The 16,218-nt window shown below is 33.6% G+C and overlaps 2 protein-coding genes and 1 pseudogene across 3 annotated transcripts; all 3 read left to right on the top strand.

The window, feature by feature from the left end:
* The first annotated feature begins 368 nt into the window (after nucleotides 1-368).
* LOC101266010 (disease resistance protein Roq1-like) lies at nucleotides 369-5,531 on the top strand (annotated as a pseudogene). The gene is made up of 5 exons (XR_739070.4): nucleotides 369-978; nucleotides 1,200-2,300; nucleotides 2,413-2,700; nucleotides 3,429-4,718; nucleotides 4,801-5,531. The product of XR_739070.4 is annotated as a disease resistance protein Roq1-like (transcript).
* Nucleotides 5,532-5,854: 323 nt separating this feature from the next.
* Nucleotides 5,855-7,902, top strand: LOC101268751 (TMV resistance protein N-like). The gene is made up of 2 exons (XM_004252969.5): nucleotides 5,855-6,981; nucleotides 7,241-7,902. The coding sequence occupies exons 1-2, from the start codon at nucleotides 6,503-6,505 to the stop codon at nucleotides 7,347-7,349; spliced, it is 588 nt and encodes a 195-aa protein (XP_004253017.1). The 5' UTR covers nucleotides 5,855-6,502; the 3' UTR covers nucleotides 7,350-7,902.
* Nucleotides 7,903-11,568: 3,666 nt separating this feature from the next.
* Nucleotides 11,569-15,887, top strand: LOC101268173 (histone-lysine N-methyltransferase family member SUVH9-like). Its single transcript, XM_004252967.5, has 3 exons — nucleotides 11,569-12,116; nucleotides 12,341-14,026; nucleotides 15,236-15,887. Exons 1-2 carry the CDS (start codon nucleotides 11,736-11,738, stop codon nucleotides 13,955-13,957), a joined length of 1,998 nt encoding a protein of 665 aa, XP_004253015.1. The 5' UTR covers nucleotides 11,569-11,735; the 3' UTR covers nucleotides 13,958-14,026; nucleotides 15,236-15,887.
* The last annotated feature ends 331 nt before the right edge of the window (nucleotides 15,888-16,218 follow it).

The raw sequence follows: 16,218 nt of genomic DNA, 5'->3' as shown, positions 1-16,218 counted from the left end.
AATAGTGAATGAAAAGATTATTAATTATATAATTCAATTTATTTGAAAAAGTATTTTCAAAAAATGAATTACAATACTGTAATTCTATACTCCTTTTGATGAAAAAGTATGTATATTTAATTTTAGAATGACTAATCAATTTAAAAAATAATTATAAGCAGCAATAATCTTTCATCAATATTCCTAAAAAACATATTAAAATGTACTTTTTACAAATTATAACAAATCTACTTGTAGAACGTGATGGAATGTTTCATCCATCACAAAAAAGTGGTAACAAGCAGAGGCCCACCCAATGTTAGATCTCTTTCACATACAGTAAGTACTATTGGTAGCTGTAAATGAAGTTTCGAAAATTTATTGATGATCCCTCCTTCTCAACCACTTGCATTCACTTTCTGTCTAGTATTTAGCAATGCTGAATGAATCCACTTTCTATTCATCTTTTGAAAAGTACCACTTTTTCTTTCACTAAGGCTTTAGCAATATTCTTCAAACAATGTCTCATGCTTCTTCTTCCAAAGTTTGCAAGTACGATATCTTTTTGAGTTTTGGAGGTGAGGATACCCGTAGAACCTTTGTGAGTCATCTCTATAATGCTTTGGAACAGAGAGGAATCCATGCTTTCAAAGACGATGAACGGTTGGAGGCAGGACAATCAATTTCTGCTGAACTTTTAAGAGCCATAGAAGACGCCAGATTCGCTGTCGTGGTATTTTCAAAAAGCTATGCATCCTCAAGATGGTGTTTAGAGGAGCTTGCACACATCATAAAGTGTAAAAATGAATTGGAGCAGAATGTGATTCCAGTATTCTATGATGTTAGTCCAGCAGATGTACGCCATCAAAATTCCCCTTTCGCGGATTCATTTTTCCAACACGAGGTAAAATACAAAGATGATATGGAGAAGGTTCAAAGATGGAGAGGTGCATTTGCGGAGGCAGGCAATATATCAGGCTATCATTTACTAAATTTCAAGTAAGCTTTATATTTTTTACGGTTTCTCTCTATCAAGAGCGAAAAGGAACAAACTTTTAGCTACAATTCCACACAATCATCAGCTATACTTTTACTGAAAAAGGAAAATCGAGACGTATGTGGTTGTTTGATGATTTTAAAACGTTATAATTCATAATAGTTTATTTAAACTACCTTTGTAACATTTATTTACTCTGAGATTATTTTCCATTATATTGTAGAGATGAGGCTGAGTGCGTCAAGAAACTTGTTGATGACATATTTCCTAAGTCACTTCAAATTATTTCACCTTTTCCGGAAAGCTTAGTGGGTATGAGATCTCAGGTTGAGGAAGTAATCGAATTATTAAGTATGGAATCAAATGATGCTCGCTCTATTGGTATTAGTGGTATGGGTGGCATCGGCAAATCAGAACTTGCACGTGTTCTGTATGAAAGATACCGCCATCTATTTGAAGCTGATTGTTTTCTTGGTGATGTTGGAGAACTTCACCAGAAAAATGGACAAGCATGGCTGGCACAAGTCGTCATTCGCAAGCTCTTGGGTGAAAAGATGAGTGTAACTAGTGAACATGAAGGGATGATTATTTTAAAGAATAGGCTTCGCTGGAAGAAAGTTTTGTTCATTCTCGATGATGTAAACCATCGAGAACAGTTGGAATTTTTAGTTGGAGGGACAGAGTGGTTTGGAATGGGTAGCAGAATTATTTTAAATCAAGAGACAAGAACCTGTTGATCAGTCACGTCGGGGATAACGTGTATGAAGTCCAACTATTATCCGAGGTTGAAGCACTTGAATTGTTCAGTAGGCATGCTTTTAGAGAAAAAACACCAAAAGAAGATTTTATTGAACTTTCGAGAGAAGTGGTGAAACATGCTGGTGGACTCCCGTTAGCTCTTAAACTTTTGGGTTCTTCATTTTACAGACGAGACAAAAAGCACTGGAGACACATAATTGATCGGCTGAAGAGAATCCCTCACAAGGATATTCTAGGAAAGCTTAGGCTTAGTTTTGATGGTCTTGACAAAGATGAGAAGGAATTATTTCTAGATATTACATTTCTAAATATTGCATTTCTGGATATGGACTACTGGGCTAGATCTGATTTCGATCTTTATCTGGAACTATTACAGAGAGACCCGAATCGTGGTTTTCTAATAGATTACCTTATGGAAAAATCTCTGTTATCCATCACTTTGAATAATAGAATTGTGATGCATAATATGATAAGAGAAATGGGAGAAAATGTCATAAGGGAAGAGTATGCTAACAGCAGAATATGGCTTCCCGAGGAAATTTGTGACCTTTTTGATGGGAAGTTGGTAAGCAATATTTAGCTTGATTGATAATTTCGTTAGCTCATAGTTCTATTGTTCTTTTTTGTTTCATTTTTCTTTGTTAGCAATTAAATATACGTTTCGATATTCTTCTCAGATAACAGAAAAGGTGGAAAGCCTACATATCCCAAAATATTCCTATTTTGAAGAGAATCTTGTTGATTATAGCAATATTTTCAAGGTGATGCAAAGCTTACAAATACTCATAATTGGCGATGGAACTTTTAGCTCAAACTGCGCAATTACTTATCTTCCTTCCAGCCTGCGGTTTATTGATTGGACAGGGTATCCTTCAATTTCATTGCCAGAGAGCTTTGAACCATCACAGCTCGTTATGCTTCGTTTACGTGAAAGTTGTCTTGTTGAAGTTTTGCCAATATCAAAGGTATATTTTGGTACAATGTCCTGTTTGAGTTAAATAGATTGTTAATCAAAGATGGGTCAAGAAACTTTGTTTTTTTGGAGCAAATATAATAAATAAATCTATTGTGAAGCATGCTATATACTTGTTTCTGTGAGTTCAAAGTTCTTTAAATTTGAAAGGCCGGAATAATGGAACCATAAAAAGCAAAGAAACAATTTTCATGTGATATACTTGTAGTGTTTTGATGAATTATTAAATAGCAGACATCAACTGGATTTGTTGCGAAGTTGTTGTACAGAATGATAGGAACAATAATTCTGAACAAATAGTTGTAATTATAGAACATCATGTATATAAATTTAATACATGCATTGGCATGCTTAATGACCCAATTACCTCTCAAAAAAGCACTTTTACATCTTTTCCGCCATAATAGAGGAGGATATTCTTGTAAATAACTATTTTTAATACACCAAAGCAAACAATGCATATGAGATAATCTATACTTAACCAATATAAGCATTCCTAATACACACATTATTTTTAAACACTCTACCAAACGACTCCTAGGCGATTTCTTCCCATATGTTCTAGCTTTGGTGGATAGAGTTACGTGGGACTCCCTCTTTTTCGCATTTTCTACATCCTTCAATGATCATAACATCCCTCCTTTCATTTATTTATTTTCCCACAAAATATTTCTATTAGGAGTACTACTTAAGCTAACTGTTTTTTTTTTATGAAAACAGAAATTGAGCAACTTGAAGCATTTGGATCTCACGGACTGCTATGAATTAAGAAAAACCCCTAATTTTGGTGATATGCCAAACTTGGTGAAACTAAATTTACACAGGTGTGAGAATTTGGAAGAGGTGCATCCCTCTCTTGGACATTGCAGAATGCTTACTTCTTTGACTTTGTCTTATTGTTACAAACTTAAGAAGCTTCCAAAATTTGTGTGCATGGAATCTCTTGAGCGTCTCTATCTCATTAAATGCACAAGCTTACAAGAATTTCCAGAAATCTGTGGAGATATGCAGTGCTTATCAAAACTCTTTCTTGAATCCCCCTGGATAAGAAGCTTATCCCCGTCTCTCAGCGGCCTTAGAAAGTTGAAATTGGCTGATTGTGAAATTCTTGAAAGTATTCCAGACACTATACGAAATCTTAGTGATCTCATTATTTCAGGTTGCAATAAACTTACAACACTGCCAGACAGCCTCTTTGAATCACAGCAATTGGAACATCTTTATATACACCGATGTTCTGGATTGGTAAAGCTCCCCTCATCTCTTGGAGTTCAAAAGAATCTCTATGAGTTAGAGATGGATAGATGTGAGAACTTACAGAAGTTTTCAAGCTCTATTCGGATAGAATCCCTTACACGACTCAAGATATCTAATTCCCCAAAATTAGATACATTTCCAGAAATCAAAGGAGATATGCATTGCTTGAAGTTCCTGACTCTGACGTCTACTGCGATAAGAGAAGTGCCTTCATCCATTGGGAATCTGAGCGGCCTCATTTATCTAAATCTGTCAGGTTGTGAAGATCTTGTAAGTCTACCAGACAACCTCTGTAATTTGGTGAATCTTCGTAGTCTTAACCTCAGAGGTTGCAAAAGGCTAGAGAAGCTTCCAGAAAACGTTGGTGATTTGCAAGAGTTGTATATACATGATACTAGCGAAACTGCAATATCCCAACCACACGATCGCAACATATTGGGTGGACAATTAGGATCTTTGAGAGAATTGGATGTAAGTGGAAGCAATATTTCTTGTTCACCAAAAAGCTTAAAAGGACACTTTCTCCTTCAGTATCTGGAAGTACACTACTGTGAGAATCTTAATGAACTGCCAAGAGAGCTACCCCCAAATTTAACATGGCTATATGCAGATTATCATTTAGCCCTGAAGAGCATCAGAGATCTCGTAATGAATTGTCTTAAGTTGTGTAGGCTGGGAATATCCAACTGTGGAACTGTCTCAAGTGAACAAGTTAATGTGTTCCTACAGCATTTTCACAAGACATGCATCCAGGTTATTAATTTATTGAATATTGAATTTTCTTGTCAAATTGATTGATTTCTAGTAGTAATAATTTATATTCTATTGCATGCAGTGTAACTTCCACCTAAGGGATTATTTTCTCATTGTTTTTCCTGGAGTCAGAATTCCTGAGCTGTTTGATTACAATCGGTTTATATATCAACAAGATATGTCAATTGATCTGGACCCATCTTGGTATACCGATAAATTCATTGGTTTTTCGATATGTTACGGTCCTATTAGAAATCACACAGAATTACGAGTTACATTGGTCTGCAAATCTGGCCCTGAAAGAAAATATTCCTTGGGGTATAACAACTTTCTCGGTGAAAATTTGGAGTCTGACGATCCTTTTATTTGTTTTGCCTACATACCATTTGAAACATTGTGGAACAATGGCGAAGGCAATAAAGAAGGGAAGAATCCAAATGATTATTACATGTTGGAGTTGGAGTTGGAGTTTACTGATGAAGTAGGCTGGGGAATTCGCCTGGAGTATGAAAAGGAGGCAATGAGTAATACTAGTCATCCAAATAAGAAAAGGAAGCAATGAGGTCTGTTTATGACTTGTTTTACATCACGATATTTAAATGTTGTTTATTTCTTTCTTAAATTCCATATTCAACCAAACACGTCGCATCATCCGTTTGTGGGATTTTACTAGATATGTTGTTTTTTGAATCATTTTCTGGGTGATTGTAATAAGTGACCGCAATACATGAGCATAAGGTGGATTTTCATTTTGTAATTCAAAATATCTAAATGATTCTATAGACACATATATTGGTCAAAATTCTATATTAATTTACAGAAAGGTATCAATTTGCTGTTCATTTGTTTAATTTGTAAGTTGAAAAAAGGTACATTCTTATGTCATGAATTAGGAAAGATGATAACAAGTTTCCTATAGAAGATGAAAAAAGGTAAAGTCTTTTCTCTTTGTGAACACTATTAACAATTTTGTTCCCATTGAAAAAAAGGTCCTGCATGTGAACTTTATTAAAGGTTGGACCCATTTGATGGGTGACCGAATCCTCGGAAGTCCTCGTATTAGATCTCTTCTTATGTCGTTTATTTCAACCATATTACAATAAAGAGTTTTAAGTTGTAAAAAATGTAATGACTTCAATTAATTTCTCACAATAATGAATACCTAGGATACATTTTTATGAGTTGAAATAGCAAGATGATAAGGAGTTACCCGTAACGAGTATGACCTAGTAATTAATGAAGTGGTTGAGAGTCATGACGTCTCGGGATAAATCCCAACTGATACAAAAGCGCCAAGTGATTCTTCCCATATGTCCTTGTCCTATCCCCGATGGACAAAGTTACTTGATACATATTGCCGGTAGGTGTCTATGGGTGAATGGAAGAGATAGTTGTTTTCATGATGAGATTTGTGAAATTAGTCGAGGTGTGCTCTAGATATTAACTATTATAAGAAAAGAACAATTGATATGAGTCATTTTTCTCAATAATTCAGAGAAGTTACGGAGAAGATTCAAAGATGGAGGGATGAATTTGCTAATATGGTGTAAAAAGATGTAGTAAGTAAACTTTGTTTTTATTTGTGTTTGTTGATGGACCCATTCACAATAATGCATGTTGCAGACACAATGTGGAAAGAAGACTTCATATCAGACATTGACTTTAAATGTGAGGACTTTATTAATGATAACTTAGACCAAATTCTGAGAAATAATTTTACCAATTAGGCTTCAAATATTAATCTGAGAAGTTACCTGTTAGTCTTTAGCAATATCCTTCAAACAATGTCTCATGCTTCTTCTTCCAAAGTCTGCAAGTACGATATCTTTTTGAGTTTTAGAGGTGAGGATACGCGTAGAACCTTTGTGAGTCATCTCTATAATGCTTTGGAACAGAGAGGAATCCATGCTTTCAAAGACGATGAACGGTTGGAGGCAGGACAATCAATTTCTGCTGAACTTTTAAAAGCCATAGAAGACGCCAGATTCGCTGTCGTGGTATTTTCAAAAAGCTATGCATCCTCAAGACGGTGCTTAGAGGAGCTTGCACACATCATAAAGTGTAAAATGGAATTGGAGCAGGTTGTGATTCCAGTATTCTATGATGTGAGTCCATCAAATGTACGCCATCAAAATTCCCCTTTCGCGGATTCATTTTTCCAACACGAGGTAGAATACAAAGATGATATGGAGAAGGTTCAAAGATGGAGAGGTGCATTTGCGGAGGCAGGCAAATTATCAGGCTATCATTTACTAAATTTCAAGTAAGCTTTCTATTTTTTTTATGGTTTCTCTTTATCAAGAGCGAAAAGGAACAAACTTTTAGCTACAATTCATCAGCTATACTTTTACCAGAGATGGAACAAAGATTCTAGGAAAATCGAGACGTATATGGTTGTTTGATGATTTTAAATCGTTATAATTCATAATAGTTGATTTGAACTAACATTATTATGTGTTTGTTTTAGATATTAGTCTGACAAGTCTATTTATTTACTCTGAGATTATTTCACTGTAACGTAGGGATGAGGCAGCGTGCATCAAGAAACTAGTTGATGACATATTTTCTAAGTCACTTCAAATTATTTCAGCTTTTCCCGAAAAGCTTAGTGGGTATGAAATCTCAGGCTGAGAAAGTAACCTCATTATTAGATATGGAATCAAATGATGTTCGTTCTATTGGTATTTGGGGTATGGGCGGCATCGCCAAAACAGAAATTGCAACTGTTCTACATCAATTTGAAGCTGATTGTTTTCTCGGTGATGTTGGAAAACTTCATCAGAAAAATGGACTAACATGGCTAGAAACAAGTCGTCATTTGCAAGCTCTTGGGTGAAAAATTGACTCTTAACTAGTGAGGATGAAGGGATGAATATTTTAAAGAATATGCTTCGTTGGAAGAAAGTTCTGTTCACCATCGATGACGTAAACCATCAAGAACAGTTGGAATTTTGGGTTGGAGAACCAGAATGGTATGAAAAGGAAGACATGAGTGATGCAAACGTCTGTCTATCACTTATTTTACGTCACAAATTTCAAATTATATTTTGCTTTCTTTCTTAAATTTCGTACTCAAACCAAACACGTATCGTAAAATGGTATGGAAAGAGTATGTGCTACATTGTTAGTACAATTTGTATATGAGGGGTTTGTATCAATGATACATGGATGAAATTTTTACTAATTATAAGGCTTAAGTCATCTACGGCCACTTAAAGTTGTCCATATATTTCACTTAAACACCTTAACATGTCCATTTTCCTATTAGACACTTCAACCTTACAAAATAAATACCTATCAAATATTTTTCTGACACGTACTTAAAAAATGAAGTGCGTGCAACACACACGCAGTTGATGTGGCAAAATAACAAATTAAATTACGACATGTGGCATTTTAGTTTAATTATCTTAAATAAATGAAATAAAAATACCAAAAAATCTAAATCTAAAAAAAAAAGAGTTTCAACCAGAAAAAAAAGAAAGAAAAATCCACCTCACCCCACCCACCCCAAACCTCCCCTTCTTCTCTTTCCCTTAAAGATAATCATTTCCACCATTGTTGTTGTTCATCTAAAAAAAAGTGGAGATTTTAACATATACTAACTAAGAATTTTTTATTTTTGTTTCTCTTTATCCCGTCTTTTTGTTCCTATTTGGAATTGATATTGTTATTTTTTTACAAAAAATACGTTATAATTAATTTTGTTTTCGAATTTTGTTTCTACTTTGTTGTGGAAGAAGAAGGGGTTTTGTATGCGTCTCCATTTTTTCTGGTAAGGAGATGTGGATGATAGCCTTCATTTTTCCCAGAAAAAAAATATGGATGGCGGTATCCATTTTTTCCGACAAAAAGATGTCAAGATATAATTTTAAATCTGAAAAATTAAAACAATGACAAGAAGAAATATGATAAAACAAACATATTAAGGCTTGAAATGTAAGGAATAAAGTGATGTTTGAATTTATTATTGCCTTGGAATTCTTATGTTAATGGTGGATTGTTATGAAGAAAATAGGATCGCGGGTGGTATTATTTTGAAAAGGAGTATTTGAAAAGATTGTTATTTTTTTAAAAAAAATAATGAGAAAAAAAGTTTGAAAATTTCTGATTAAATGATTCACGCGCTTATTAAGGCGTGAATCTCACTTTTTTGCCACATGTACACAACGTGTTTAAATGGTTTAAATTCAGAACAATCCAGGTGTTCAATAGGTATAAGTCCTAGTTAAAATGTTTAAGTGAAATATGTGAACAACTTTAAGGGTCCGTCTATGACTTAAGCCTAATTATAATGTTGCTTTTGAGCCTCAAACAACTTTTTTATCATTCGAAATCTCATTGGATATGTTGGCGCGTGATGATCGAGTCATGACCAACGATACCTGCATTTTGTGTTAAAACTGACTCGACTAACCATAGACATGTGTTAAGTACGTACAACATCAAATATTTCACCAAGGTATTTGTTGCGTTTATAACAAACATAATAAAAAGTGATGATTCATTTCCCTAGATTTCACTTTCTTTGAGATTGTTATAACTTACGCATGCATGAGCATATACTTAAGAAATTATTTTTTTATATCGTTAGATTTTCATTTTGTAATTCAAAATAAATAATTAGACTACTCTGAGTATAAGAACGGTTTTGTTCTGACATAAAAGTCTTCAGACAAGTCTCTACGAAGCAAAGAAATGTAAAGTGACGTCCAATCCAGCCAGGACCTCGTTTATTTTCATCTTCTCAATTAACGTTGTCCTATAGAAAAAAAAAAGAAGAAGCTAGCTCGATTTCTTTCTAAATTCAGTATACATCGATGATATTGTTAATAACCTTTTTTGATGATTTAAATTCAGTGAAATTTTATTGTCAATCTAAACACGATAATATGAGATATCATTATTATTTTAATATACTTTGATTATCGAGAAGATTATTTTCAAATTTCAGACAATTTCATTTTTTTGAATTTTTGCAAAAATTCAAAATACAGTACGGAAATTTCACTTTATTCAAAATTTGGAGCCAAAAATCTGAAAATTCAAATCCAACTGAAATGACGACTAAAAGATTTCGCGGCTTAAGAGGCAAGTGGTCCCCAGCAAAGTAATTTTTTTAAAGTTATTTATTTATTTGCAAATATTAGTAAATTATTCTTTTTTATTGAGTGTCCCAAAAAAAAGTACAAAAAATACCTCCTAATAAAAAATAATATATAAAATCAAGATGCAAATAACTTTATATTCTTCCTTTGTTTTGGTTAGTTTTTATGTTCTTATTTAATTTCTCAAACATAATTTTATGTACTTAAAGTCAATTTATTCTTTTTATTTGTTCATTACGCTACAAAATATTAAATGCATTTTTATTTATCATGTTTAACATATTAAAGGAAAAAATATTATTTCTTTTTAAAAAATTAATAAGTTATATTCTTCAATTTTATGACTTAGAGCTGATATACCTCGTTAATAAATTGATTTACATATCCCTTTTTATATCTCATCATTAACTTTTCTTTTCCAAATTATTTCTTAATATTTTAAAATAAATATTATTAATTAATATAAATATTTTGATCGATCATTATTTTTTAAAAAATATATAAAATTCAAAACAAATAAATAAAAAAAGTTATAGTTATCCTTTAGGTGAAAAGTACCAACACTCCGCATAAATTGTCACCCACTAGGCACATGTAACAAGGAGAGCAACCTCACATAACTAGAATTAATTCTTGTTTTGTTGGGTGCTTTTTCTAGTGACATGTACATAATGGGTAAATTTTTTTTTATGAAATCAATAAATATATTCATATTATAAAAATATTTAATATAAATAATTTATCAAAAATTTGACTTAAATCAAATATGTAGTTAAATAAATATGATAGCTGAAGAGAGTTTGTGTTTTTTATAATTTTTAATGGGAGATATGATTTGATATTTGATATTCATATAGAAATTTAATTTTATTTAACTGAACAATAAAAGAAAGGTAATTTTTTTCATTATTTTGAGTAAACTTATAATTTTACAAAAATATATTTTGTAAAAATATATGATACATAAAAAAAATAATCTCCTAATTAAAAGTTAAAACTTCTTTTCTCCTTTAAAAAGACTCAACCCTTTACTTTTAATTGAAGGATCAATTACTATTTCCACTCCATTTTAAATGTTGTTTAATATTTTAATTTTTAATGCACCCCTTAATTTATTAATATTCTTTTTTGGTCCAATTCAAGTATCTTAATTATTATTCGAACAATTAAAGAATATTTTCTTTAATTATAATTTTACAAAATAGTTTCTAAATATTTGAAATTGTTAATTATTGTGACTTATAATACCTTATATATAGTTTCTAAATATTTACATCTTATAATAAAAACTGTCCAAATTCATAATATTAATCAGTTTGACTCTCGAATCAAATCAAGATAATCTTTTTTAAGCACAAGGAAAAATTAAATTTCATTTATTCAGGTAGTGATAGGACCCCATAAAATATAAGTGTGTAGTTGAAAATTTGATAATATATTAGAGACTTTTGACTATTTTTCTCTTTTTAAATATACAAATCTTATAACAAAAACTGTCCAGATACATAATATTAATCAGCTTGACTCTCGTATAACCGAATCAAGATAATCTTTCTTAGATATAAGGAAAAATTAAATTTCATTTTTTTTAATTATAAGAGCACGAAAACATTAGATTTGTTTTTGTTTTAAATAAAATAAATATTTTTTCTTTATTTCCTAATTTGATTCTTAAATACGAAAAAAAGAGTACATTTAAAAATAGATTTTATTTTATAATACAATAAAGATAAAAAGATTCCTTTATTTTCTCTTTCAGACAAATCCTCTGTCTTTTCTTTCATTTCATTTCTATGGAGAAATCTCAATATTTCTCTGCAAAACCCTAAATTTTCTCAATTTTTTCTTCTTACATGAGCTAATTTGTGTTAAAAATCTATAAATTCTTCTTGCTTTTTCTTGTTTTTCTATGGAAATGGGTTCTGTTGTTGGATTAGGAGACGTTAATTTCTCTACTGAACCAAAAACTCCAACACCCACCATGATTTTCCCTAAAATTGAGCCGAAACTTGAACCCCTTGATGAATTTACCCCTCAATCGATGAACCCCAATTCGAATTTCAGTTACAATTCTGGTTTCAGAAATACTACTACTCCGCAGCAGCAGCAGCTGAATGCTACTAGTTCTCAAACTCCAAGCTCAATCGAGGCAGGTGTTCATTCCGAGTATAATCGGATATCTGAGCTGTTTCAAACGGCTTTTGCTCAGAGTGTACAGAGAGATGGAGATGTTGAAGCTAATGAGGATTTGGGTTGTCGAGCGATTGTTCCTGTCAGCAATGGTTCACAGGTACGAGGGATTGTTTTATTTAGCTTGTATTAGAGATTTTAAATCAAATCCTGAAGAAGTTTAGGTTAAAAATTGAATAAAATGAACTTTTTTTTTGTTGGTTTGGTTTGAGTTGATTTGGTGTTGTGATGATTTTGTAGATGAATTTGATGTAATGCTTACTGACCCAGGTAGTTTTTTTGTGAGTTCGATCGATCCTTTTTGATTTGTTAGCTTAATCTCAGGTCTCTGATATTGTTATTACAAGAAGGAAGTATGAGAAGAGGTCATCAGAGTTGGTTAGGGTGACTGATCTTAAACCAGAGGATGTACGATACTTCCGTGACCTGATTCGAAAGACACGAATGCTTTATGATTCTCTACGGATTTTTGTAAATTTAGAGGATGAAAACAGCCAACATTTGGGTTCTGGCAGACAGACTAGAGCAAGGGGGGACTTGAAAGCATCACAAATGATGAGGGAGCATGGACTTTGGTTGAATCGTGATAAGCGTACTGTTGGTCCGATTCCAGGAGTGCTTGTTGGTGATTTGTTCTTATATAGAATGGAGCTTTGTGTGGTAGGACTACATGGGACACCTCAAGCTGGGATTGATTATCTTCCTGCTAACCAGAGCTCAAATGGGGAGCCAATTGCGACAAGTATAATTGCTTCAGGGGGGTATGAGGATGATGAAGATGCTGGGGATGTGATTATATATACAGGGCAAGGTGGACAGGATAAGAACTCACGGCAAGTTGTGCATCAAAAGTTGGAAGGTGGGAATTTGGCATTGGAGAGGAGCATGTACTATGGAGTTGAGGTGAGGGTAATTCGTGGCTTTAAATATGTTGGTAGTTCTAGTGGTAAAGTGTATGTGTATGATGGGTTGTATAGAATCACGGAATCTTGGTTTGATGTGGGTAAGTCTGGATTTGGAGTGTACAAATATAAGCTTGTTAGGATTGAAAATCAACCAGACATGGGAAGTGCTATACTTAGATTTGCAGAGAGTCTTAGGACCAGGCCACTAGAGGTAAGGCCCATGGGATACATTTCTCTTGATATATCTAGGAAAAAGGAAAATGTGCCTGTATTTTTATTCAATGATATTGATAATGAACGTGATCCAGCTTGTTATGACTATCTGTTGAAGACTGTATTTCCTCCATATGTCTATCAGCATGTGGGAAATGGTTCAGGTTGTGAATGCACCGATGGGTGTGGGAATGGGACTAATTGCTTTTGTGCCATGAAAAATGGTGGACAGTTTGCATATGATACGAATGGGATCTTGTTGAGAGGAAAACCAATCATTTTTGAATGTGGGCCACATTGTTCATGTCCTCCAACTTGTTTGAATCGAGTTAGTCAGAAAGGTGTGAGGAACAGGTTTGAAGTATTTCGGTCTAGGGAGACTGATTGGGGAGTTAGGTCGTTAGACCTCCTGCAAGCAGGGTCTTTTATTTGTGAATATACTGGTGTTGTTCTCACTCAAGAGCAAGCTCAAATATTTACAATGAATGGTGATAGTTTAATCTATCCAAGCCATTTTGCTGAGAGATGGGCGGAATGGGGAGATTTATCCCGAATAGATTCTAATTACGCTCGACCCGCATACCCCTCCATTCCTCCTTTGGATTTTGCGATGGATGTTTCTAGAATGAGGAATTTAGCCTGTTACATGAGTCACAGTTCAAGCCCCAATGTTCTAGTACAGCCTGTGCTGTATGATCATAATAATGTATCTTTCCCTCACCTCATGCTCTTCGCAATGGAGAATATCCCTCCCCTAAGGGAGCTCAGCATTGATTATGGAATGCCTGATGACTGCACAGGGAAGCTTGCCATCTGCAATTGACTACCTCATAGGAATTGTTGGAGTTTTGAGAGATGCAGCATAGCTATTTTTGGCACATCATGTACTGAGGTAACCATCAATAGTTAATAATCCTGTAGAGTTTGAAATTATGATAGACATCATAACATTTTCTTGAATTGCTGGTTTTGCATTTAGATTCTGTAAATTGGTCGTCTTCTTACTTTACCTGCATGTGGTCTTTGTTCTTTGCATCTTTCTTCATATGCTGATTGAAGTCCCTTCCACTTTGAATTCCCAGAGTGATTCTGCTCATGGCTGGCCGTCTTAATTTAGTGCAACGCTGACAACCTCTTTGGAATGTCACTGTCCTTGCTTTACAATTGTAGGATCCCACACAAGCTATTTGAATATGCATACAATAGATTAGTCGTAAAGGCATTTCAAAAGCATTTGAGTGTACTTCCGTTTTGAATAATTTTGAATCAGATGTCCTGTGATTATTCAGAGCCAGATTACAGTTCTATTGGCTCTACTTTTTCTAATTGTACATTTTGTTCTTTGCTTTCTATGTCTAAGAAGCTTCTAATTTTATTGAATTAAAAAAAAGAAAAGAGAGAGCGACTTCCGATTTAGCTGTGAAAAATTACATGGACTGAAAATGTTGAAATTTGAAATATTAACTGTACCAACTAGACAAAAGAAAAGAGTGTAGCCTATGCCATCTTTTATTAATTTCTTTCTGGTTTAGTACCAAATAGCATTCTCCGTCACCTCTTTAGGTGCACTTGCATATTTTAAAGACTATTAATGTTCTCATCTTAGGAGTGCTTAAATGTTTCAGTCAAAGTGCCTTAACAGATTGTGAATCATCTCTGGTAGTATCTTCAAGACAATCAAGACACTAATCAGTAAAACGTCATTTACTCACCTTTTTATGAAGAGCTAATGTATGCTGTTTGATGATTATTGATCTTGTTTAATGCTAATTGTATTATACATTGTTCTGTTCTTTTTTTTTGTGTGTGTGTTGATTTCATTCACTTGCATATATGGTGGGAGGCCCTATTATAATATACTTTATTTGAGTAAACTGAACATCATAGAACGTCCGGGGAAAAGGACTTGGAATGTTGTAACCTCCTTTCTACATGTTCTATATCCTTGTTTTGCACATCAGTATCTCGAATTCTCGATGCTTATACCTTTGTGATGTTGGAGAGAACATAGCATGAACTTTTGTAAGCTTTTGACTTATTGTAGTCACTAACAACTGTATTAGCTAAATATTCAGCTGACGTTGAATTATTTCTCGTGCAGATGAAGGCGCGGTTGTTGGTGAACGTTTTCTCTATTTCCTTTGCCCAAGAATACTCACAATCTTGATGATAGAATCTAAGTCCACATAACCTAGATTTCATGGTGTGTTCAATGACTAGCTGAGAAGATAGAAGAAAGTTTGTTGCAACAACTAACTTGGAACTTGGAAGTAATACTCTTCTCCCATTATAAGAGCTCATGTTAAGTATAAGCTACTTCTTGTTTGCGTCTTCCGTTCTCGAAAGAGAAAAAGAAACCTATTAGCTAGTAGATATGAAGATTGAACTTCATATGATCATGTATAGAGATTTGTATCAATCCTTTGTCATGGTTAGTTGTAATCGAGATCAATCGATCTTCGAATTAAATTAGAACAAAGGATGAGCCAGCTTTGTAATGCATTGGATGTCATCAAAGGCAGCTCCCTCCCCTCCCCCCACCCCACCCACAGGCACAAAAATTCAGAAATGAAAGTTCTAAGCAATTGACATCTCTTTCTCTCCTCTGCTTTAGTCCTAAAGACTTTTAGGTCATGACATTTGTTTGATTAGGCGATTATTAGGTTATCCAAAAGACCTAATCAATGAGATTTGGGACGGTAATGTTCTTTATTATTTCTTCATTAATGGGAGACCTGCATTTGCATTTGTTATCTTGTTTGATGAGTTTTCTTTCTTATTGGTTTATGGTTTATACTTTGCTTCCTAATCTGTAAAGATCGTATGTCAATGATCCATTTTTCTGAATAAGAGTATGGGTTTGGGCTTAAGTTCGGGATTTTGAATCGATCAATCGAATGGGAAAACACCTTTTGTCTTTCACTTTCTCTCGCTTGGAGCTTAAACTTGTCAAGAGAGCAATTGTCTTTGATTCCGCAACTTGCTTAATTTAGGAGGGTAGTATATTCACAGATCTTATCCTTATCTTATGGAGGTAGAAAGCTTGTCTTAGAAAGACTCTAAGGTCAAGTAAGGAAACAACGA

The sequence above is a fragment of the Solanum lycopersicum genome, chromosome 12 (assembly GCF_036512215.1).
Source record: "Solanum lycopersicum chromosome 12, SLM_r2.1".
Taxonomy (NCBI): domain Eukaryota; kingdom Viridiplantae; phylum Streptophyta; class Magnoliopsida; order Solanales; family Solanaceae; genus Solanum; species Solanum lycopersicum.
This window is presented reverse-complemented; position numbering and strand designations above follow the sequence as displayed.